Genomic DNA, 24,825 nt, shown 5'->3' with positions numbered 1-24,825 from the left:
TCTCTGTGTGTGTGTGTGTGTGTGTGTGTGTGAACTTTCTTACTTTCAAACCCATCTGGGATTCAGTCTCTAGCCTAAAGAAGCTGGGACCCCGAAAGAGTGACTTTGTATATTAGAAACAGAGATTAAGACCGTACACTTGTTTCTGAAAATAGCAAAAGACGATGGCTTGAATTCAGAGATATCTTGCAAGGCTAAGACCTCTCCATCCTGCTGCAACCCTCTGTGTTCCATATCCCACAACTTTCCTGAAGGTCCGTCAGCAACCAGGAGTCTCTTTTGAGAGGAGAGTTGTAGTGGAGTTGAAGAGCCTAGAAAGCCCCTTTGTGCAAGCAGAGTTCTGATTGTTCTTCTCTAAATCCAACACAGTTATTCTTTTTTATTTTTAAAATAGCCACAAGAATCATTATGGGGGAGGTGGAAAGAGTACAGCTACATCTTTATTTCAAATTCTCATAACCCCAAAGCAAATAGAAGTACCCTGCCGTTATTATTTTTGTAAAATCTGAATGTTTTGATGGTACTGGAACTACTTGATGAAATGTTGCCCCCCACCTTTGCTGGTGCAGCTAAACAAGTAGTCAAACTAACATCAAAGCAGATGTCTGCATACTTCAGATGCCTTGGCCATGAATCCTGGATAGAAGGTGAGGAGTAGGGTTTCCTTATTGCTGCACCAGCAAAATAGGTAGGCGTATGATTTAGATGTGTGTTGAAATTATCCCAGAGAAAGTTGAACCTGTGGTTTGGAATGTTAGGAATTTATATGGTGGAGGGGCACAGGAATCAGGTTATATGTCTGAACAACACCTGAGGCATGTAGGATGATGGAAGAAAGTATTGCAAAAGAAACAAAAGGTTGTCCTTATCCATACTTGATAATAAATTGTAATCTGCAAGTAGAACCTCCATGACTAAGGTAAGCATGAATTAGATAAGACCATGATGTGATGAAGGCTAGACTTCCATGGGTTCAGGAATCATATTATCATTGCATCCCTGTGGGACTTGGGTTTGACCAGTACATGCTGTTGGTTATTAAGGCAAAGGTCTTGTGAGGGCAACACTAACATTGGGGATTAGGAACGCATTGCAAAGCTCTTTTATGCCCCCTAATGGGTGGTTGAGGCACAGAAGTGCAATTTCAAAGAGCGAGAGAGAATTTCTCACCAAGGAGAGGGTAGGGATAACCATAGTCCTCTGTACCCTTTGTGGAGTTGATGGACAGAGACTTGAGTGAGTTTACCCAGTGAGCTCTCTGAGCAGGAATTCAAATTTGAGGCACCTGAACCAAAAGTCAGTTGGGCTAGGATGGAAAGATTGAAGAGGGAATGGGTTGAAACACAACTATTACTTAAACTTTGTGTGGTAGACCAGAACACTAGCATTGTGAGTGCTGCTCCTTCACGAAGTATCCTAGTTCTCATGGTTCACTCTGTTAAGAAAGTAGAAAATGTTGGAGCAAAGGCCGGCAGGCTGGTCTAACTTTCGGAATGCAAATCATGAAAAATGGAGGTGAAGGGCAAAGGAAAACTAGGCAAGGTAGGGAGGAGGCTGGTGGGTGAGAGAAAGCTGACTATTAGAGATGCTCTCCCTGGGAATTCCGTTTTAGGGCATAAGATCAAAAGGGCCCCCAAGGAGTACCTAAGTTACTGGTGGACATGCCACGGGTGCAGAGTGCAATAGGGAGGTCCCAGGGTATAGGTCACAAACCTGAACAGAGGCTAGTTATTAATTTCTTTCCCTGGAAGGCAGTGCCTTGGCATGGAGCGTTTTCTTTTAAGGGGTCTGGAATCAGGGCTGGAGTGTACCTTGGATCATTTGACTGGACAAGAGGAAGGCCTTTACACATTCCATGCCTTTTGCATAGGAGTGGAAAACCCACTTGTGGCGTACACCAAAAAGGACAGCCCATGTGCATCTGCTTTATTGCCCTGAATGTCCAAATATTTACTTGACATCCCTTACCTGGGCAACATGGATGTTTTGATGAGTCAAGGTGTAATGTTTAAAATGACGGTGAGTTTGAGTTTCTCAGGGGTAGCCAGTGCTGGCTCCAGGTTTTGTAGACCCCTTGGGCAAAACACCCTCAATAGGGCCTGTCTCTCAGTGTCACCAGCTGCTCCTGCTCGTCTTTATCGTCATTGCTACAACTTGCTTCCTTGACAGACAGAAAGCTTTATTTCTTTTCATGCCACCTCAATCTGAATTGACGCAAAACGTTTATTATTGTTGATATCTTTTTCCTTCTCTTGCCCCCGGTCCTTGTTTTTAGATTGCATTATCTCTCACACACAGCATTCAAGTCCCAGAATATCTGATTTCTTTTCAAGGGACTATTTAAGTTTTTTGTCACTGATGCTCACAGGTGATAAAGAAATATGAACAGAGAACTTAGGTAGGGGAATGGAATATGGATTCTAATTTTTCAGTGACTAGTAAGTAGGAATTAAGGATAAAGTCTTGAACTTTTGCTGTTTAATTCTTCAGATCTGAATTTCTGTTTGGCCTATTATACTAAGGGGAAAAAATAAAATAAAATTACTGTACTGTCTCTCTGTCCTTATGGAGCTGTTAACCTTTCTGCACTGTGTAGGATATCCTTTAACCAGCCAGTCCATGTTCTCACTTCCTGTGAATGCTGCTCTTAGACAGTCAGACTTGGTTTATAAGAGGCTTTCCCACTTACTTTAGAAACAGTTTTTGTTAGAGACAAAGTCATCTTAAAGAAAATTAAAATTCTTATGTGGCTTATTTTTAGAAACTAAAGTCATAATGCTTAGCATGAAATGCATCAGTCAAGCATTAAGCATGAAGGGGGGAGTGTTTAAGATCTTATTTGTCCAATTCACATCCTTAAAAACAGTTTTTAACCGTTATAGTGAACTGGAATCTTATGTGAATTTTCAGAGTCTTCCTTTGAGTTATTGACATAAGTTTTTCATTTGTAGAATATGAATGTTAAAATGTGATGGAGTATATTTTTCCTATATTTTATAGAAAAGGAAGAAAATGTCTCCAATTATACCTATTTCCTGGGAATATGCCCTGTTGAACATAATGGAACTTGTTGCTTTTTCCTGCTCCAACAAACTGTGGATAGATAGAACAGCAACTTTGACCCAATTCACATGTCTTGTAAAGCTTCCCTTAATAAGCCAGGATATGCAGAAGCAGTACGCACCTTCACTCTGTCCGTTTCCTGCCACTTTGCTCCTCCCTTGTGCAAGCAGGAAAACAAACCAGTATTCAGCACTTAAACATGGCTTCCTTTATGTGCAAACTAGGAAGTATGGTTAAGTGCTTTCAAACACGCCAGGATTCACAATCCAACTCCAAATCTTGACTTAAAACTAGCTACTGATCCTGACTTCTTTGGAAGGAATTAAGCATTCTTTCCAGTTTGCACACCTAATTAAATTCTTTATTTGACTATTTTATGTATGCCTTGCTTGTTTTTTAAAAGTCTGATTCTTTGGAATTAGGTTGGGTTTTTTTAAGCTAAATAAGTCAAATGGCAGCAGAGATGTGATTTTAGAAATGGTAGAAGTTATTATATTTGCACCCAGGTGTTGTCTTTTGTTGCAATGGGGAAATTTGGCTGTTTTATTTATTTATTTATTTATTTTTGCTTCAGAGCAGCTTCAGCTCCATCAATTATTGCTGAACAGCGCAGCTGTACTGGGATTCCCTGAGGCAGCCCCACAAGTATCTAGTGCCAGCCTTCTGTGGTATAACAGAACCAAACACTAAGTGAATTACCTGCCAGATGATTTTTAAAATCAGACTGGCATACGTTTCTCCTCTAGAGAGGACGCTTTCACCTCCCCAGTTAAAAATATTCAGCCGTTCCTTCTGGAGAGTAGATGCATTCATTGGTTTGTATAAAAATACTTCTATTATTTTCTTGCTTTTGTCTCTGTTTTATTTATTTCTCCATATAAAATCAGTTGTTAACGACATTAAAAACAATAGTGACAGCGATAGAAAAAGCCAGATAAAACAATATAACAGTGAGGGCCTAAGTGGCCTCAGCAGATAAACAGGTCGTCACCTAGTGCTAAAAAGATATTGGAATAATTGCCCAGGTGTGCCTCCATGAGGAAAGCATTCCAAAGTTAAGGCACGACAATTAGGAAGGCCCTAACATAGGTTACCAGTATCACTCCCCCATTTATGAAAGCAGGTGGACTTGAAGATGTTAATCAGACCTGTACAGCTTGTGCTTTGTAAATTGGTTCAAAACTGGTTCAAAATTTTCTTTGTGATTCTAATCAACAGAAATGCACAGTTGTCCTTCTATGAACAGCCTTCAGTCTAGCAGAGGCTCTGGTTAATTAAAGGGGTAGAGGATATCTGATATCCCCCTTACTCCTACCATCCCCTATCTTTCAGGGTTCAAGAGTCCCTGTAAAGCGCCCCCCCCCAATCTTCCAGTGTGTGATCATGAAACGTTTCTGCTTGTTATTATGCATGTATCTTTGCTTTCAAAATCTACATGGATGTTGTACTGTATCATTTTTCGCATGTATTCCTCTTCTGACATTTTTCTACAGAAGAATAGTGAAATTGGTCCCAAGTGTGTTTTTCTTTCCCACCTCAGCAAGCAAGGGAAAAGTTAGTGGTCCTGGGATAGAGCAAATGAGCATAGGAGTATGGGATTTAAAGTATTACTTTATTTTTTTAAAATGATGATGAGGAGGATAACAATAACAACAATATTGTGATGATGTACCAGTTGCATTCAGATGTAAAGCGAAACCAGTTTATTTCTAGAAGGATGTGTGGGTGAGCCATGAGCCTCTGTGCTCCTCTTTCTTTATTCATCGTAAGTGCAAGGAGAAAATCTGAAGCTTTTACTTCCATTTCAATGTAATCACACGTAATAATTTCACAGTTAATCATTTCAGGTGACTTATCTCCCTAAACCAGGGGTGGCCAAGATACTACAGCAGCTACTCAGCCCTAAAAAAGTCTCAAATGTAGCTTGAAAACAAGTGTTTAGTGTTGTCTCCAAATGCAGCCATGCAGTGGGAGTGAGCTATGTGTAACGTTTGTCTACCACATTAGTATGTATTCCATAGGCCCTATGAAATGGCTAGTGGGCCAAATCATTATGGCCATAGGCTAGAGGTGGGTCACAAACTATCTAGAGAATACTATTGGCCTAGTGGTTAAGCAGGACTGCCCCAAGACATTGTGTTTCCTGAGGTGAAGAACAAGATAGTGCCCTCTCCCATGTCATGTACAAAAGCTGACCAGTCTGTTTCTTCAACCCTGGTGGTGGAACAGCATCCTCCATTGAACCTGAAGGCACAGGCTAGCTAAGGGAACATAGGGCAGGCTGTGAGGCCCACAGGTCTCTCCTCCAACACCTTGTTGCCACCTCCTGGCATTAGCTACCTAAGGCTTCATCCTGCCTAATGGTAGGGCCGGTCATGTGGCTAAGGCTAATGCACATGATAGAAAATGTTTTCTGATTTCATTACACTGATGATGTAAAGCACTAGTACTTTTTAAAATGTAACTTGCTTAGGGAAACAAAAAGAGTGTACATAGGAACATACACTGTGTGAGACCATTGGTCTGTCTAGCCCAGTATTGTCAACACTGACTGGCAGTAGCTCTTCAGGATTTCAGGCAGGATACCTTGGAACTTCTGCAGGCAAAACATGTGCTCTCTGACTGAGCTATAGCCCCTCCCAGAAAATAAATTATAAACATATTGGCTACACAAGCACTTTCACTGTGTTAGTGGTTGAACATTTTTGTTTGGACAATTTAAATTATGGTAGCCCATTATGTTTTATGATCATTAAAAAACATTCAGTGCTGCCAAAAGAATACAATATTTCTTGACAATTAGACTAAACATAGCAACGTTGTATATGCATTGGAGAAATCCCCCCCCCCCAAATTATGGAATACGTTGTACAAAATAAGGAGGAGAAAATGGATTGCTTTTTTTTTTTTTTTTTTTGGTAACTGATTTCAATATTCCAGTTTTTAGCTTGCAGGAAAAATAGATTAATTTTATTGCTGGCTATTGTAAGTTTAAAGGCTGCTTGTAAACTGCTTTATTGCTGTACTTCATCCCATGTAGTCTGAAGCCAAATTTAAACTCCTATTTATTTCTGTGGTTTCAGCTCCCAGTGTTGCTTTGGCCTGTAGCTTTAGCAATGCTGCTAATGCATTGTTTGTGTTAAATATTTACACTCCACCTTTCAAACAAATGATCTTCAAGGTGGCTGACAACAGATTAAAACAATTTTGCATTCCTTTCTTGAATTTGGATCCTGACTTTCCATCATATGGTGCTCAAGGCGTCTAACTGTAGAGGTAAAATACAAAGCAACAATTTACAACAACATAAAAAACAGGCAGATAAAACACATTGATAAAATCAATTAAAACAGTCAACTGAACAAATTACGATACTTAAAGGTGGCCATAAACAAATTAACTTACTGGGCCAAAGGCCAGTCTGAATAAAACGCCTTTGCCTCTCAATGGAAGGTTGCTAGATGGATCTTCTTCAGCAAGGAATTCCAGAACCTGGGAACAGCCACTGAGAAGGCCCTTTCTCAAGTTCCTACTAAATATGCTTCGGCTGTTGATGGGACAGAGAGAGTGGTATCTTCAGTCCCAGGCAGACTCATATGGGAGAAAGTGGTCTTTCAGGTAACATGGTCTCAAATCCGATAGGGTTTGTAGGTCATAACCTGTATTTGATTTGTGCCTGGAACTGGACCGTACAACAGTGAAGCTGTTGTAACATGGTTGTCACATGCTTCCTGTAATCTGCCCCAGCCAATAGTTGGCCTGCAGCATGCTTAAATCAGCTAGTCCAACTGAGATTCAACTAAGGCATGTGCCACTATGCTAAGATCAGACATCAGTGACAGATGATGATGATGATGATATAAAAAAATATACACCACTGGCCATGGAAGTCAAAGAACTATGGCAACAGGAAAAGGTCACAATTATTCCATTACTCACATCAGTAATGTGATCGCATCACATAAAAAAACTACACAGAAAACATTCAGATCCTGAGCCTACCAAAATAAATCCACACCAACATCCAGAAAGCAGTCATAATTAAAACATGCTCAATTGTCAGGAAATTCCTGAATCTGTAAAAGACAGCATGACTTGGCAAAGCCCATCACGTCTGTCTAGAAAAACTGCCATGAGCAAGAAAGAGATGATGATGATGATGATGATGATGATGATGATAAGTTTATTTCTTACCCACCTCTCCCTCTGGATCAAGGCAGGGACATTGAATAAAAAAAACTATAAAATACATAAAACTTATTAACATAATTGTGATATCTCCTTCCAGTATAAGAGGATGAGGTTGAGGTGCATCCATGAATACTTTCCCTGTTCTATTCCGACTTGAATTACAAGCACAGAAAATTCTGAATTTAATAGGTCACGGGGTCACGCTGTCCTGACAAATTTATTTATTAAAGCGTTTCCCCCTTTATTTGAAAGCTGAGAACAAAGTCTTCTGTTTTTGTAGAGAGAAGCCTTTCGATATACCTTTCAGCGTTACTTGGTAGTGCTAACATTTTGAATGGGAAATTAGTTCAGAACAACCTGGGTCTGTGTCCAATAATCAAAGTAGAAAAAAAATGAGATCATTTCAAGTAGTCTGTCATAATTCAAGTTGCCTAGATAAAATTTCATTTTTCTTCCTATTTCTCTAGATGATAAACCATAAAATTCCACTTCTACTGCTACTTAAGCAATTTTTCAAATATGGTTAGGCTCAGCTCAGACAAGTGGCTTGAAGCATCATTTGCATAGCAAGGGTGTGTGTTTGGAAGCATTATTAGTCTAGGGAGTATACTTACTCTTAGCAATGATTGGAAAACTCCAGCAAAAGCCAGGGCTTGCAGAACTCTTCATTTGCAAATGGAAAGGAAACAAAAACAATTGCAGGAGTGCTAGAGATAGGAAGCTAAGAGTCGAGGGAATGGCTCGCCCACAGTTGTAAACAAGTTTGAGCAAACTCTGTTCCCAGCAGAGTAATGTCCTCTCTACAGCCATTAGTTTTAAGAGAGAGCTCTGTCTGCTCAAGAGAAGTTGGCAGGAAAATAATGCTTTTGTTCTATGAGTTTCTAACTAATGATTGCATTTTACAGCGCACGTATGCCAGATTTATGTTCCAATGAGCAGTTTCCCACATGGTTAGTCAAAGAAATGTATGCATCGGGGACATTCTGTGATGCGCCTTATTTCTGTTAGCTGCTTCAGAGATGATCTCGCACGAATGGGTCTTACTTAGCCATAAGAACAGTCCTGGCCTTTCAGAGGTGCCCACTCAAGTGGGCAAGTGTATGAATGAATGGGTTGGTTATGAACATGGCTAACAACAATTTCAGATCACTGGCAGCACTTTTCCCAACTTCCACGTTCATAGAAAGGACTATTGATGAATCCGTTATTCATTGAAGACTAGGTCTGGGGAGGAAATCTGTTGCGTGATAAGTCCCAAGAAGTCATTGAGCAAGTTTTGTGACTGACATATGATTCTCCTGAATGCAACAAAGTGGTTTAGTAGTCACCCCATCTCTCTTGGATAGGGAAGATGTCTAAAGGCTATCCTCCTTAGGATAGGGAGGACTACCAGTATCTAACAGAAGTCTAATCATCTTCTCAAACTACAATTCCTAGTTGTTGTTGTTGTGGTTTTGGGGTAGAGACCTTTCATTGTACTTTCAAAATAGTTACATAGGAAATAAAGGTGCCTTTCCGCTTGAATATTGAATATTTACTTTGCTTATTGATGCTATTCCTTATTTTCTTATTTCTCTTGCTGACTCTTCTCCTGCATCGTTTTCTTGTCAAATATTAGAGTACAGTGAGATGTTGAAAGGGGGTAGAGAGAAAGAGATGAGAATAAATTAACATAGGGACATGGTTCCCTTATTTAAGCCTTTGCCTCATTTTGCAAATTGCTGCTATATTGCATGCAACCTTTTTTTTAAAAAAAATGTTAGAGATCTAGGTAATTAGTTCTTGTGCTTGGTAAAAAGCACTGGCATCTAAGAAAGTAAAGTTCTTTCTGAGGTTTATAAAATAATTAACAGTCATGCCAAGGAAAAATATTCAGAATGAGTCAGTTTACTATTACGTTCAATAGACCTAAGTTGAAAACACTACAGTAAAGATATTAAATAACAAAAATAAAGATGCACTGTAAGACAGCCTTCCCCATGATGGTGCCATCCAGGTATTTTGGAGTACAACTCCCACAAGCTCATTAGCATGGTCAATGCTCAGGGATGATGGGAGTTGTAGTCCAAAACATCTGGAGGGCACCAGGTTGGGGAAGACTGATCTAAGGTAGCAACTCATGCCAACCCCCCACTGGTGATTTCCAGGATAGTAAAAGTGACACTGTCATTTCATCAGCTGCTTTCTAGTCTTTAGAGTGCAAAAATTGACAAGTTACATATATTGAAATTAAGAGCACCTTCCTCCTCCTCTCTCTCTCTCTCTCTCTCTCTCTCTCTCTCTCTCTCTCTCTCTCTCTCACACACACACACACACACACACACACACATACACACACACACACAATGATTCTTCAGAGAGTGTATAATTATCCTATGGAATTAATTGACACAGGAGGTGGTAGTGTTAACCTGCAAAACTGTGGCTTATTTTTAATTACAGCAGGCTTAATTCTTGCAGAGCATTTGGTCTCCTGGGCCTTTATTCCAGTTTTTGATGTATAAAGAAAGTAAAGCTAAAACATTAATTAAATGATAAAAAGCAAGTGAAGTGTGGCATATTTAGTTATGGCATCTAGCTATAATACATATCTGTTGACGGTTTGAATGGCTAATGATTGCTCATCTTCCCTACAGGAAAGATTTCAAGTCAAGAATCCTCCACATACATATATACAGAAATTAAAAGGCTATCTCGATCCAGCTGTAACGAGGAAGGTAAGGCATTGCTCTTCTATATTAGGCCAGTTTATAAATTCAGCCAAATTAGGCCAGAAAGCTTTTCCTGGGCTGTACCATTTTATGCTGGAGATGTCCGCAGGAGTGGGGTGGGGATGTGATACGTGATTGGATGCTACCTATTTCCTCCATACATCCCAAAATAGAACTCTTTATGCATAGAAAATTTGCATGTTAGGGAGCATTTTAGGGAGAAGGGTTCATTTTAGTTTCATTCCCAATGGGAGAATTCTGCACGTGCAGGGTGGTTTGTGTTTTAAGAGGAACATTCAAGTATAGATCCTTCTCTCCCTGCCCCCCTCCCCATAAAGACCCATAGCCAGATGTGGTATAGTCCAAGAGAAATTGCACTGCCTGATTCCACTGATGATGGGGGCCATGCTTTTTTGTTGATAGGAAAGGCCCACTGGGGTTGAGAAGTGCTTCTCCCCTGCTTTTTTGTTTTGAAGTGAAAACATCATACTCCGTTTTATAGTTTTATGGCTGAAGGATGTCTTTCTACATCAGTAGGCAAAGAATTGATGGGTATGACAGACCCTGTGGACACCTGGCGTAAGATGAAGTTTTAGTGGAGGTTGAGTAAAATGGGGCACTGCAATGTTTACGGGTTGCAGGCCACAGCACGAGTAGGCCGCAAGTTCAAATCCATTATAGACTTTCAAGTGCCTGAAAGAGTTTATACTCATCTGGCCAGGTTTTCCCCCTGCAATGCAGGTGGTTGATCTTTCAGTGCAGAGAACTAATAGACACTCATAAATAAAAAATTCCCTTAGTGTTTATTTCTCGTCTCCCCACTCCATTGGCAGTCGTAGCAATGAAGCCTGAAAAGCTTGATTTTTAAAAAACTTTCATATAATCCTGTTCTTGTAAAACTCTCTACTGAAAAAATCCACCTGGTTTGGTGTGATCCTGATAACAGGGGAGCCATTTGAAAAATCTCCAAATATACCTGGCTGTTATTTCCACTGGCCAAGGCTGGCCCAGAAATGGCCTAGTTAAACTCAGCCAATGTTGTATGAACTACTGGAATGCTCATGCTCAGGAACTACCATAATGTGGAGATATGGACTGACAACAAGTCATTCATTTTGAATTCTGCTGCTTGCCCTTTCTCCTTTATGGTTCCGTCCAGATGGACCAACGTATTTAAGGGGTAGCAAAGCAATCCTTTCAAACAGGGAGGAAGAGGAAGTGACATACCTGCAGACATCGGTGAGGCATCACCCATCTCTTTGGAGTATGGATGAGACCTTTGTTTTTGCAGATTTGTTTGACAGTGCTGAGAACGCCAGTCCTGGGATATTTTGTGCCACAAGCCAAGGTGACCATATAGACAACTGAAATACCTTGATGTGAGCTCTTTCATCCAGGATAATTTGGTTGTTTGAACCTATATAGATGGCCACATTCCCCTAGGGTAATCTCTCTCACACCAGGAGAGTGTGTATTCTACTGTTTTCTGATTAGCAGTGTAGTTCTTCAGAATTTGTATCTAAATGTGTTTCTCAGTGTTTTTATACATTCACTGTGTCATGGAAATTTGTATACTGTCTTGTTCATCTAAATAATCACACACAAATAATTTTCCTCCCTTGTAAATTGCAGAAATTTAGGAGGAGAGTTCAAGAATCTACACAAGTATTACGAGAACTAGAAATTTCTCTAAGAACCAATCACATTGGGTAAGACATTTTTCTTCTTTAATGACATTGGGCATAAACCATCCAGAGTTAGTCAGTCCCGATTGTGCCATTGATTGAAAGAAAAAAATAACAATATAGGAGTAGTTTTTTCAAGGCTGCTACTTTAGGGAATCCTTCCCACTACATTTACTCTTCTGTTGAGGAACTCCTAAATAACTGCCATGACCTACTTCTGCTGCAGAGAATTCTGGGACATATTCTAGAGCAGGTATAAGCAACTTGATACCTGGTGAAATCAGTGCACTCCCAGGCACCTTTCTTGGTGTCTGCCAAGGTGCCCTACTGCTCCCACATAAAAATTAATAATTAACATATTTCTTACTGGCAGCTAGGATTGCTGTCAAATAAGTTTCCGCTGTTCCTGAAAATGTGGGGTTTAAAGGAGTTGTTGAGTGTGTTGAAGATCAGAGCTTGCTGAGGCCTTGTACCCAAGTCTTTTGGGCAGGTTACTTGTCCTTTGTCACACCTCCCATGGCAGCCATTTTGCGATGGTGCTCGGGACAGTTACTCAAATTACCAAATGTGCCCACCCACCCAAAAGTTACCTACTCCTGTTCTAGAGTGCATGCATGAGGTACTGGCCAGACCTGCTAAGCCTTGTTGTCACTGCATTTCAAATGAGTGATCTCTACAATGCACCCGACACTCTTGTGGTGGGTCAAATGCCTTTCTGGATACTTTGATTGCCATTAATCATCTTCTAATTGAGGACCCTCTAATAAGAAGCCCCAGGGTTCCCTGAAGCACAGTTGGAAACCACTGCTGCATTGAATGTTTTGCTCAGGCAGTGAGAGTTTAGGGGCAGGCAATTCAGCAACTGCAGCATTGCTCCAAAAGAGAGCTATATTTTAAGTGCATGTGCACGCCTCCAATAGCGCTTTCATAAACTGTTTCTGTTAAACCTTCTAGTTCTCCCGCCCTGTCTCCCCACCTTTTGCAAAGCCTCTTTGAAGTGAAATTGACCATGACATACCAAAGCTAGGCCAACATTTCTGATACATAGTTGGCAGAGAAGCAAATGTTTCAGCGGCATCTTTGAAATGCCGTGCCAGTGAAGTCTGTAAGCAATTGCAGCAGTTTTGTCATCAGTTAAATTGCAAACTTCAGGAATATTTCCCAAACCAAATATCTCATAGAAGTTGTCAGCATGTCATCTTCTTTTTTCCTTTTTTAATTTTTTTTCATAAAGAACTAACCTCTTTAAAATGCCAAGCAAATTGTATGAAAATGCCAAGCGAAATTTATTACCCTAACATTAGCTCCCCAGATGTTGGCTGTGACTGAATGTAGAGATTGCTTCTGCTAGGTTCATTAGGACTCTGAAGTCATAAGTGTCTGCTGTGAAAGTGGAGTTTTTTTGAGGGGAAGCTCAGGCCTTCTACATGCAAAGCATGAGCACTACCATTGAGCTGCAGCCTTTCTTCTCTGGCAGGGTTGGGCAGTTATGGAGTAAACTTCTGCAGCAGTTTGCCATCAATTTTTTACTTTTATTTTTGTTTTCCCCAACTTTTGGGGGGGCATGGGAGGCCGCATGGGGGACTGTGGGGGCCACATGTGACTTGCAAATCACGTGTTGCTCACCCCGCCCTATGGTTTTAGGCCTTAGCATTCTTCAGTTGAAGGACTATTTTTTCACTGTCGCAAGACCAAAAAGGTGAACACAATTTTGCACAAGCTGCACAGCACTTTGCATGTCCTTTAGGTTGCTGACGTTTTGCCGTTGTGCAACTGTTTGAAAGTTTGCTAGACGCCCATACTTAGGAAACATGAACTTAATTACTTTTAATTATTATATTTCAACAAACCCATGAAGGGTCCTCCAGTATCGGCTGCATCTGTGGTGCCTGAAAGGGGATGGCTATAGATTTGGAACAGAGCCCAGTCTAGAATGGTTATGCTGCTTGTATACTAAGACATCCAAATAATATCTACCATTTCTTCATTCGGGAAGTCCGCAGCTCAGTGGTGGTGGTCTAAGCAACTCCATTTATCAAGTTTAAGTGCTGTTTCCCTGACACCACAGTTTATGTAATTTCCCATTAAAGGCAGCTGGGTTGCTCCAGAATAATATCTCAAGCTTGCAGTGAAGGCTTCCTTCTTATTAAACGAAATGCTTTTCAGGTTTCTCCATATAGTATTATATAACTTTAATGATTAGTAGGTGCAATACTATCATGTGTTACTAGGCTATGCCAAATTAAAATCCATTTTGAACCCTCCAGGGGTTTGCCAGGCTTTGAGTTTCCCTAAGAATTGAGCCATGTAACAGAATATCATGCGGCAGATTTGCTATGGTTTGGATGCAATTACCCCTGCAGAAGAACCCACGGAATGTTCAAAACGCATTTGGTTTTATTTTGGCACAGTCCAATTGACTTGATTGTTTACTTGCTTGGTGTTGCCTTCATGATATTGTTTGATTCATTGGCTGTCCTCTTGTGTAAGTGCACTTCCAGGTTTTCCCAAATAATAAAACATATCCTTCACAGAGGCACTAGGTTTATGCAGAGGCGGCCAAAGATGCCTGAGCTGAAAATCCAGTTGACACCTGGTCCCGCCCCAATTGTAAAATGATAAAAATAAATATAATAATTGCCAATTTGTAGACCTCTAATAGTACTACCAAATCTTGTTTGAGATGGTTCTTAAAATTATTGTATTATTATGACATTTATGTCCAGTCTTTTTTCCCTCTTGCAAGGAACCCGAGGTGGCTTACAAGGTTCTTAAACCTTGTAAGCCACTTTATTTTATTCTCACAACAACCTTTTGAGGTAGGGCAGGCTAAGTGTAAGTGACTGGCCTAAAACTGGCCAGTGGCACAGGGGGGGACTAGAACTCAGATCTCCCAAGTCCTAGTTCAACACCTTAGCCATTACACCACAGTGGCTCTCACTGGGTTGTCTCTCTATCCAGTTGTAGGGCCAGCCCTGAGAATAGGCAGTGGTCTTGCAGTTGTCAGGCATTGGTGACATTATTACATTCCCTGCCCAGATATTCTTTTACACAGTGTATTTTTTTTTTCTGTAATGAATGGCTGAGGGGTGGGGGAGGGAAGCTTTTCTTGCACAAATACAAATATCCATATCTCTTTGAATTATTTGTTCTAACAGATGGGTCAGGGAATTTTTGAATGAAGAAAACAAAGGCCTGGATGTTCTGGTGGAGTACTTGTCTTTTGCACAATATGCAGTCACGTAAGTAAGACATGGCTTATACGTTCACCTTTTAAAGCATAAAAAAGTGCATTGGTTTCCTCCGTTGGTAATATTAATGCATCACAGTTCCCTAAAGGATTATATCAAAATTGGTGCAATGATCTGTCATTCTAACAATTGTATGTCTGTTTTCAAGAGGTGGTGCCAGAAATCTTTTATGTCAGGATATTGTAGGGTGGTGAATGGTAATGGCAGTTTTGGAAACATAGGATGCTATGGTGGTTTTCGAGTCTATACAGGGCCTGTTTAGACAACATGCTAAGCTATGGTTAGGCCGCTAACCCTTTTGCAGCAAATGGTTAGTGAGCATGTTTAAACCATGGTCATGTAGCCACCATGGTTCAGAATGGTTCACACGATATGCTACATCGTGGTTCACGTGACACACTAAGACATCATGGCCTGGTTCAGAGGACACTTTAGGCTTTGTGGTTAGCTTAACCATGTTCAGCTGTGGTTAATGCTGACCACATGCTGAATGCTTGCAGACAACACTTTTAACCCTTTTGTGGTTAAGTTTTCCTTAACCAGACGCTAACCACAAAGTGGTTAGTGGAGCACCCAATTCCTCCAAGTGATCCACTCTGTATCCCAGCAGCCCTAGCGCTAGGAGCCCTGACAGTTATGGCTGTCATTTTAGTGCATGCACCAATGAAATCAGCAATTACATACAAACATTGCCCCATTTAGTGAGCGGTTCCTTTGCTTTCTGCATCGCTATGCCTGCTAAACCTCTAGTCATCACAGGGGAGGCAGAAGCCTTCAGGGACGGCTACACTAGCTGCGTCATCAGGCAGTGTCGCCACAGTAATCAGAACCTGAGAGGTGTAATGGCGCTTCAACAAGGTAGGAGAAACGGATGCTTCGTTTGGGGAAATTGCAAGTGGGGATTTAAAAAGCTCAACTGTAAGCATGCTTTGCTAAGAAGAGCAAAAATCACTCCAAAAAACTAATGCTAAACACAAAATGGCAGCCTCAGCGAGCGTATCAATCAGCAGTCCAGAGCAGCCATAGAGCCCGCTGGCTACAGTAGCCCTGCCTAGTTAGGCAACTCTTTACTGGAAGCTCTATGCCTAAACCCCTTAAACCATTAACCATAGCCCCTTAACCACAGACACGTCAGATGACACCATCATCATCATTATTATTATTATTATTATTATTATTATTATTATTATTATTTGCATTTTTATACCGCCCAACAGCTGAAGCTCCCAGGGCGGTTCACAAAAACTAAAACCATTCAAAGTATAAAACAAACAGTATAAACCGTTAACCACAGCTAAGCATTCCATTAACCATTTTGTGGTTAAGCAGCATGGTTTAGCATGTCGTCTGAACGGGGCCAATGATTAGCTCAAAATGCTTAACCACCGTGGCTTAGGGTGTCGTCTGAACAGGAACGATGTGAGGCTCATTGCATCCACCTTGAGAGCAGATAGCCCATATTTTTAGAATGCATAGTGAAAGCCAATTCAAAAAGTTCTATTGAAGTGGCGAAAGCAAAGGCATTTCCAGCCCTGTAAGGCAAACTGCCTTTGACCCAGGTCAATTTAGTTTGCTCCTCTGATTGGCAGCAGTTTTCCAGGGTTTCGAGCCTTTCTCATCAAGTCCTAGCCAAGAGCCTTTTAACTGGAGATGACAGCCATGGAACTTTGGGCCTACAAAGCCTGTGCTATACCTCCGAGCCATGGCCCCTCCCCAAAAGCAGTTTTTTTTTCCCATTGCGAAGTCAGACATCATATCTTTGCTGCGGTGAGGACTGGATGTCACTTTGGGTGAGATTTGCTTTGCACATTTCAGCAGAAGTAGAAGAAGCAGAAGCACATGACAGCCATGCTTCTGCTTTCCCTGCCCCTCTCTAATTTTTTAATTAACCCTGAGCATATTTACAGTGTGATAATGGCAGTGGCGTGGTGGCTATTTGGGAGCGCTCGAGGAGGCGTGTGGATGCCACATGTAATTAGCTTCTCGTGTGAAATCCCCGTACAATGCTGTACTTCTACCGAGAGGGGTGGGAAGCAGGGAGATGGCTTTGGGGAGTGATCCTGCTATGCCCCCTTCCCCTCCCTGTTTGCGAGAGGCTTCTGTTCTCCAGCCCCAAATGCTCTGAAAGATCATGAATGCAGCCGGAGGCACGACAGCTTATGTTTGATTCACGGTTATTCTGGAGCAGGTCTGCAGGCTCTTAGATGAGTTTAGGCCAGATATGTGCAAGTGTTTCCACTGCTTGGAAAAGAGCTTGGCTGGGATTTTGCTTGAATTGGAATAAACTGAAATGTTTTAAAAGAGGGGTAAATGTCGTGTGGCCGAAAAATGTGTTTGTAGGTACAAGGGTCAAGGGTCACATGCTGTTTGTAGGTACAAGGGCCAAGGGTCACATGCTGTTTAGGAGAAGCTTTCAGGGGCCACATTCCAGTGGTGAGTGGGACCAAAGGCAAAGACGGTGGGGCTGACATACTAAAAAAAATACCAGCATATTGGAGAGGCATTTCAAACCTTTAGAATGAGGAAAAAACGTGCACAAAACCTGATTGGTGGTTGGGCGAAAGGGGTAGAATAAGGAGAAGGGACGTAGCTATTTGGGGAATCCCAGAAGTCTGGATTGGCATCCTAGGAGGGTCGGATTTGGCCTTTGGCCTTGAGGTTATGCACCCCTGCTTTAAAGATTGTATATCTCAAATGGAACGAGAGGAAGCAGCCTTTGGCTCTTTGTAGGAAAGGCGGGTTATAAATATAACAGATAATCAATTACTAAAAGGAAAATGAAGAGAGCTCTGAGATTTCATCTCTTCCACAGCACTGGAGATTTGTCAACCTCCGAGAAATCAAGCAATTTCTCAGTTGACAGCCCTCATTCTATTTCCAAAGATCCAAATGTACTGTGAAATATACGTGCAACCAGCACTTTGTTTCAGCTCAAGGGGAAATGTGTTATGGTGTGCTTTGTTGCTTTATTATTGAATATAATCTATTGGGACATAATGAATCTGCAGATGTTCAGCAGCAGGAAGGAAAAATCTGTCTACATCTTTCTCTTGCTCACTCTTGATCTTTTTGTTTTGTTTTAAAACTGCATTGAAATGCCTGCTTCCTTTCAGATTTGACTTTGAGAGTTTGGAAAACAATATGGAAAACTCAATGGACAAATCCAAACCTTGGAGCCGATCCATTGAAGATCTCCATCGTGGAAGTAACTTACCCTCTCCTGTTGGCAATAGCATTTCCCGATCTAGCAGGCATTCTACTCTAAGGTAAGGAAGTAAGAGGACTACAGATAATGAATGGGCGAAAATACTATTTTTTGTTACTTTTTAGGTTGATTGCCACCCTTGTTATACTGGTGATACATTTTGACAACTGCTTAGAAGCCACTCCCATTCTCATTAAATTAAATATTCCTGAGAGGGAAAAGATTTATATTGTAATGAGCCCAGTTTATAATTTTCTTGTGATGTTTTATTTTGCAGCGGATTGCTTGGCTAATAATTACCATGCACAATTTGTTTATATTGTGAAACTGGAAAGCAATTAAGTTCTGGTACACTGAAGAGCTCCTTGGTTACATTGCGAAAACTGTCAGCACTTTGGAGAGCTCTTGTTACTTTGTAATGTGAATACAGACCAAAAATGGACACAGAACTAATTCAGATTAACCTGACCTGGTCTTATATGTTTGAGAAGCTATATAATATGTATATGTTGAGCCCACTACCTGTGGTATTTATTATAGCCCTATTTGAGTGTTACAGGTCCTATTCCGACATTATGCTTGTGAATAAAAGCAACATGAGAACGAGGCTGCACAGGTAGTTCTGCCCGTACATTTTATGTACAGAGTAGCCCCTCACCCATGTGTATAATGTGAATGACTTCTGGGAAGGGGGTGGGCTTTGGGCCTCCAGCTGTATGCATGAAGGTCCCTTCCCTGCAAACATTTGTTTTGTATATAGGAACACCAGAGGAAGGGGTACTTGGCATTCGGGCCAGGATTACTCACTGTGCCTGCGACACCGCCACCTCACACACAAGGCTTTGACGCGCACACCTCCCTCAGGCTAAGCACCACCACTTAAATACCTGAGGAAGGGGTAAAAAGAAAAGTATAACCTTTCCCTTATAGCAGAGGGAAAAGGTAAGGAGTTTTGGAAAAGGCTTTTCTGTGAATATAGCAGGCTGAAGGTTTAATGTAATGTGTTTATTTATGAACTAATAGAGCAGGAGACACAGCCAAACTGACACGTGGTTTTATGGTAGCAAAATAAAGGAAATGTGTATTGTTGTTTACAGTTCTTAGTTCCTTCAAATTCTATTCAACTCCTGCCTATTCTTAAGAATACTGGTAGTAACAAATCTAATAATAAAAATCCTTAGTCCCTATGATCTTATTTTCACTCACTCCTCACACAATTCCTGACAAGAAATCACACAGCTAAACACATCTACCCTCCAAACCCAATCATCAACCGAACACCTCAAACCACTCAGTTCCCCCATATATAGACTCCTCCCCCTTTTCCACACAATCACCAGCCACACCCACTCAGCCCAACATTCCGTACTCCCTAGATATACTCACACAGACATACTTAAGGGAATAGAAATGTGGGTAACGCCACAGCGCCCCTCACCCATGTTTTGCCTTTATTCATAAGTATAATACTTGATTTGGTCTGTTCCTTCCACACAATTATGCTTGAATGGAGACAGAATGAGGCATGTGTCATTCCAGTTGCTGTGTCCCCTCCTCAGCCTGCCCCCACGCTGTCCATACATTGAGAGCTTGGCTGCTGAATGTGTGTAGGAGTCCTGCACAGTCAGGGTTCCTAATCACAAGCCTACACATATTCAGCAGTTTTCCCTTCTGTAGATATGACCACAAAGCATGGATAGCAGAAGGGAGTGGCCAGCAGGGGAGGTGATGGCAGGCCAGAGGCCAGAGCACAGCCCCCCCCCTTCCAGTTTTAGTCACGTGAAAAGAATAATGGGAAATTGGGCTGTTAATTTACATTATGTGTCAGTTCTCACTTTCCTGTAGGAAATCTTGGCTGTACAACTTGGTAAAAAACACTAAGTATCAATTTGAAAACAAAATATTTATTTATTTTGCCTTTTATTCAAACTCTTGCTGCTTCATATTGCCTCACTAGCTCTTCAGCATCCAGCATACATGAAAACATTTCAAATTTTCGTGGAGTAGCCAAAAATACCAGAGGAACTTATGCAGTGCAATTCTATGCCTGTTTACTTACATAGAAGGAATCCTGACTGAAATTCTGAGTGTCCTTAGGGATTGCAGCCTTACAGCGTAATTGTATGCATGTCTTCAGCATGGGTTTAGTAGGAGGTAGTCTCATGTAAGAGTTGATAGGATTGCAGCCTTCGATTCTAAAAGGGCCTTTCCCTGTAGTAAATTATAAGTAGACCAATTAGCTCATATTCTAAGGCAACAATCCTTTGAATTTGTTCATACCTGACAGCTGGACAATCAATTGTCAGGAATGCTTTAGGGTGGATTCCTGCGTTGATTGGGGGGTTGGTCTTGACGGCCTTATAGGCACCTTCCAACTCTTCTAGTCTATGTTTCTATGAATTTTAGACAGAAAAAAGCCCTACTTGCTGGCAGGGGAATGCTGCGAGTTGTAGGACCTTTTTCTGTCTAAACTTGCAGAGGATTGTGCCCTAAAGCATCTTCATTGTGGCTCCTGCTTCAAGAGCTATGACTTAGTACTTTTTGCTTCATTTCACTATTCGACTAAGCCTGTGCAGAATTACCGATACAAAAACAACATCCAAAAACAACAACAGCTACTATTCCATAGCTAGCACTTCTCCAATTCCATAGTGTTTTTCTTTTCTTTTTTCTTGAATAGACATCTCTATCCTTCTGCTTCTTGATAAATGAAAACATTCTTTGTTTTTTGGTATCATCATCAAAAATAAATATAGAACACAAAGTCATACATCAGCGAATTTACCACGTTTTTATCCAATTCTTGTGAATTTGACACTGAAGTAGATGCAGGTATCTTGGATTGTGTCCAACATTAGTCTTATTTAGAGTAGTAGATCTATTGAAATGAAGGGGACTTACGTTAGACTAACATTGGATAAAACACATGGTTGAGCAAATGGCTGCTTTATAAATACCAAATGGGCTTTCTTTGTGGTGGCACCCCGGTTGTGGAATGCCCTCCCCTTGGAGGCCTGAATGGTGCAAATGCTGGCTTCATTTTGGTGCCAATTTAAAACATGGCTTTTTATTAAAGCCTTTGAAGGCTAAATTCTCCAAGGTTCACATAGTTTTAATTGTTTCGATTGTTCTTACTACTTTTAAACTTTTCTACTGGTTTTAGTTTAATGATTTAATACATTTTTTGCTGTGTATATTTATTGTTTTATGTTGTTCTGATTCCATTTGTATGCTGCCCTGATATCCCAGTGAAATAGGGCGGGATACAAATGTTTTAATAAAAATAATAATTAAATAAATACAGTTGATGACTGTCGGCAGGTTCAGACGTGTAGTGGTCCCCAGGGCTGCTGGCTGGCTTGCAGTCAGTCTGGGCTTGGCTTGGCTCATGTGAGATGCCATGTGTGTTAACTGGGCCTCTGCGTTTATCAGTGGATCAGCACTTTTTGAAGCTGTCACCATCAAAGAAATCAAGCATTTGTACATAGTTTAACAATGTCAAGGTACAGATCTACACAGACAGCAGCTTCATACAAACTGAACTATGAATGTAGTGATGTGCTCAGCTGGGAGTTGACATATGTGCGAACTGACTCTGTTTTGTTCAGTGGTGGCATCTAAAGAGGGTCATTGATATTTAATATCCCATTGTTTCAAGTGCACTCACCCTTTTGAATATTGCTGGCTGACATTAAAAGTGAAGAAATGTTGAAATCACTGAGCGCTTAGAACATAGAATTTTGTGCTACACCTTTCACTAATATCCTTGGGACCTCAGCCTTGTCTGGTCAGGCTGCAACACTGGACATAGAGCAGGCTCAGTAGATGGTACTGTTTTAGGGGTCAGCATCATCAGAGGACTGATGATTTACAGAAGAGATTCACACAACTGGAATGAAGGGTTCAGAGAAGATCAAAGCGTTAGGCCTAGGTTTGATCTTAAAAAATGGAAAAGAAGGTGTTAGTAAAACGGTAGCCGGAAATCTCTGATGGGCCAAATAATTCGAAAGCTGTCTACACAGGGTCCAGGAAACTGCAGTAGGGCAGTTGATGACCTGCAGGAAATCCAATCCTGCAGTATCTCTGTGCTTATTGTAGGCTGTAGATGCATTTAAGAAAATTGGTTTTTAAAGTGCCATAAATAAACAGTTACATGCTCAAGGTTTAATGTTCTTATTATGTAGACTCCAGTTGTGTTTTCTCTCTCCCCGCCCCCACTCTTTTGGGAAACATTTGTAGAAGAAATGCAGAATTCAGGTGTGCGTTACACATTGCTTACATTTTTTCTCTTCCTCTCCTTTTTCATGTACCCCCCTCACTGGAAACCTTCTCTTCCCTCTGTATCAGTGCCTCTGTTCTGTGCTTTTCCTCCCCACCCTCATTTCCTTATCTTCCTCACTGTCTCCTTCTCATTGCTTCCTTCTCTTTTTCTCCTCCATGCTCATCCCTGTCTCAAAATGCCACCAGAATGGTTTGTCTGCCTGAACAACTTCAGTTCAAACGCCGCCAGAGCTGCTTTTCACCCAACTGCCTCTGGAGCGGCTTCACTTTACACTCAGCTGCTGAGGCTTCAAGCCGGAAAATCTCGTAAGTCATGGGTGTAAAGCTACACCCAGGAAAACGGAACTCTTCATGGCAGCAGGTTCTTTTGCACTGCTTTCCATGTATTATAATGACGGTAACCGCATCATCATACATGAAAGGTTCCAACTACAGGGACTTTCAGTGTCTCAGATGTTGGCTATCTCATTATATTTCATATGCTGAAACTTACTCTGTGTTTGTGGGGCTGCTGGTGGTGACGGGTGTAAAAAAAACTTTTAAACAGGAATTTTGGGAGAGCAAACCCTGTGGGTTGTGGTAGAGCGGCTTGTTTGATTTTTTTCAATTCCCCTTTATCTGCGGTAAGTTATTTAGCTGTAACCACAGAATATACAATTTTTGTTGTTTAGATTTTATTGGGCATTATTTAATCCTATATTGGTTTTCATAGTATTTTATAGTATGTAATTTTAAGGCTTTAGCTTGACCTCTGCTCAGAGCGTGTCACTGTCATCAAGGGACTTTATTTAAGTTTTTTTAGTTTATAAAACTACCTACAGATTTATTTTCCAGGTTACTTTACAAGTTCAGTTTATCTGCAACATTCTAGACTGGCTAAAACCTTAAAAGTGATTCTAACACTTTCCTAGTTGTTCCTTCCTTAGGTATGCATAGTTAATACAGAACCTTTTTACAAAGTTATTTGACTGTTCATCAAAGCAACCCATTGTCTCAATCAACATAAAAATTAATGAGGAAGTGCTTGGGAGAAGACTTGGTATCCAAAATTTATTGCTGCATTTGGTTTCTCTTTACGTGGAATAGCCTATTTTTTTAAAAAAAATTATCTTGTTTTGCTTCTCATTATAGGGAATATTGCTTTATTATTTGTTTTATGTGCAATATAGCTGATCCTCCATTTGCCCCTCTGTTACTTTCCCTCCATCTGAACTTCTGCTCACATGAAATATAGTGCATCCAATGTGACAAGGAGCTCAAGTTAAAGCTTTTTTAGAAGCCTGAATTATTTCAAACTGTGTTTAGCTTGTAATGATCTTCAAAGTTTTATTGCAGCTGCTGTAGTCTTTATGTTTCTGTATTATCCCAGTCTTTTACTATGTTTCTTGTTAGTTAAAACACATAGATTTTTAATTACACAGGGGTAGGTGGTGGGTGGGAAGAATACCAGTAAGTATATGCCGAGTCAAAGTTTGCCTGGTATAGTTTTATTTGTAGTTACTTTAGTTTTTGTAGCACACATTGACTCCCAGCTACATAAATATGTGCCATATGCAAATCCTACATGGTCTCTGTTATAAATCCACTTTTTCTTTTCATTTGCCTCTTTATTTAGAAAATGTATATTCTGCTCTTCAAACAATAGTCTTTGTTAATGCTGCAATCCTAAACACACTTACAGAGCAATCAGAACCCCAGATCTGTGGGCTGGTGAAAGTTAGGATGGCCGCAGTTACACCCACAAAAAGCTCCATGGGATTGGGCACCTTAGGTTTTTCAATCTGAAGTTGACATAGCTAATTCCCTCATTCACTGGGTTTTAATTGGGCAAGAATTCCAACAAGATGTAGTGATGGCCACCAATTTGAATGGCTTTAAAGGGGGATTACATAAATTCATGTAGGATAAGGTTATCAGTAGCCACCAGTCATGATGGCTATATGTTACCTCCAGTACCAGAGGTAGCATGCCTCTCACTACCAGTTGCTGGGGGATGCTATTGCACTCATATCCTGCTTGTGGGTTGGCCACTGTGTGAACATTACTAGTTGGACCCTTGGTTTGACTGGTGTGGCTCTTACCTTCAAATAATGAAGTTCTGCTGGGCTGAAAAGCCCAGTAAAGCAAACTACCTCTCATGGATTTTGGAAGTGGTGGACCACCTGCCATTTTGCTCCTCTTCTAGCTCACTCAGGATTGCTCTCTTACTTGGGAGTAAGCCCCATTGAATACAGTGTGTCTTACTTGTGGGTAAACATGCATAAGGCTCAGCTGTTTTCAGAACCATTATATGGAAGACATCTACCACTGTCACGGCAGTATTACTAATACTTTATTCAATTAAAGCAGTTGATATATTGTAGAAATCCATTAGCTACATCCAATGAGCTGGTGTTCTATTTGTGAGTGGAGAAAGAAGCATGGAATAAAGACACGGA

General features: G+C 40.9%; 1 protein-coding gene across 8 annotated transcripts in view; it reads left to right on the top strand.

The window, feature by feature from the left end:
* FMNL2 (formin like 2) overlaps positions 1 to 24,825 on the top strand; it is a 212,310-nt gene that overhangs the window by 118,489 nt on the left and 68,996 nt on the right. For 4 of the 8 annotated variants that reach the window (XM_063116543.1, XM_063116546.1, XM_063116544.1 and 1 more), the window contains exons 3-7: positions 9,891 to 9,971; positions 11,598 to 11,674; positions 14,809 to 14,892; positions 18,015 to 18,167; positions 22,574 to 22,693. In XM_063116543.1, coding sequence (XP_062972613.1) covers positions 9,891 to 9,971; positions 11,598 to 11,674; positions 14,809 to 14,892; positions 18,015 to 18,167; positions 22,574 to 22,693 — 515 coding nt within the window. The remainder of the gene's footprint in view (positions 1 to 9,890; positions 9,972 to 11,597; positions 11,675 to 14,808; positions 14,893 to 18,014; positions 18,168 to 22,573; positions 22,694 to 24,825) is intronic. The other 4 variants (XM_063116548.1, XM_063116551.1, XM_063116549.1 and 1 more) reach the window with 1 other exon arrangement.

This window comes from Elgaria multicarinata, chromosome 2, assembly GCF_023053635.1.
Source record: "Elgaria multicarinata webbii isolate HBS135686 ecotype San Diego chromosome 2, rElgMul1.1.pri, whole genome shotgun sequence".
Lineage (NCBI taxonomy): Eukaryota > Metazoa > Chordata > Lepidosauria > Squamata > Anguidae > Elgaria > Elgaria multicarinata.
This window is presented reverse-complemented; position numbering and strand designations above follow the sequence as displayed.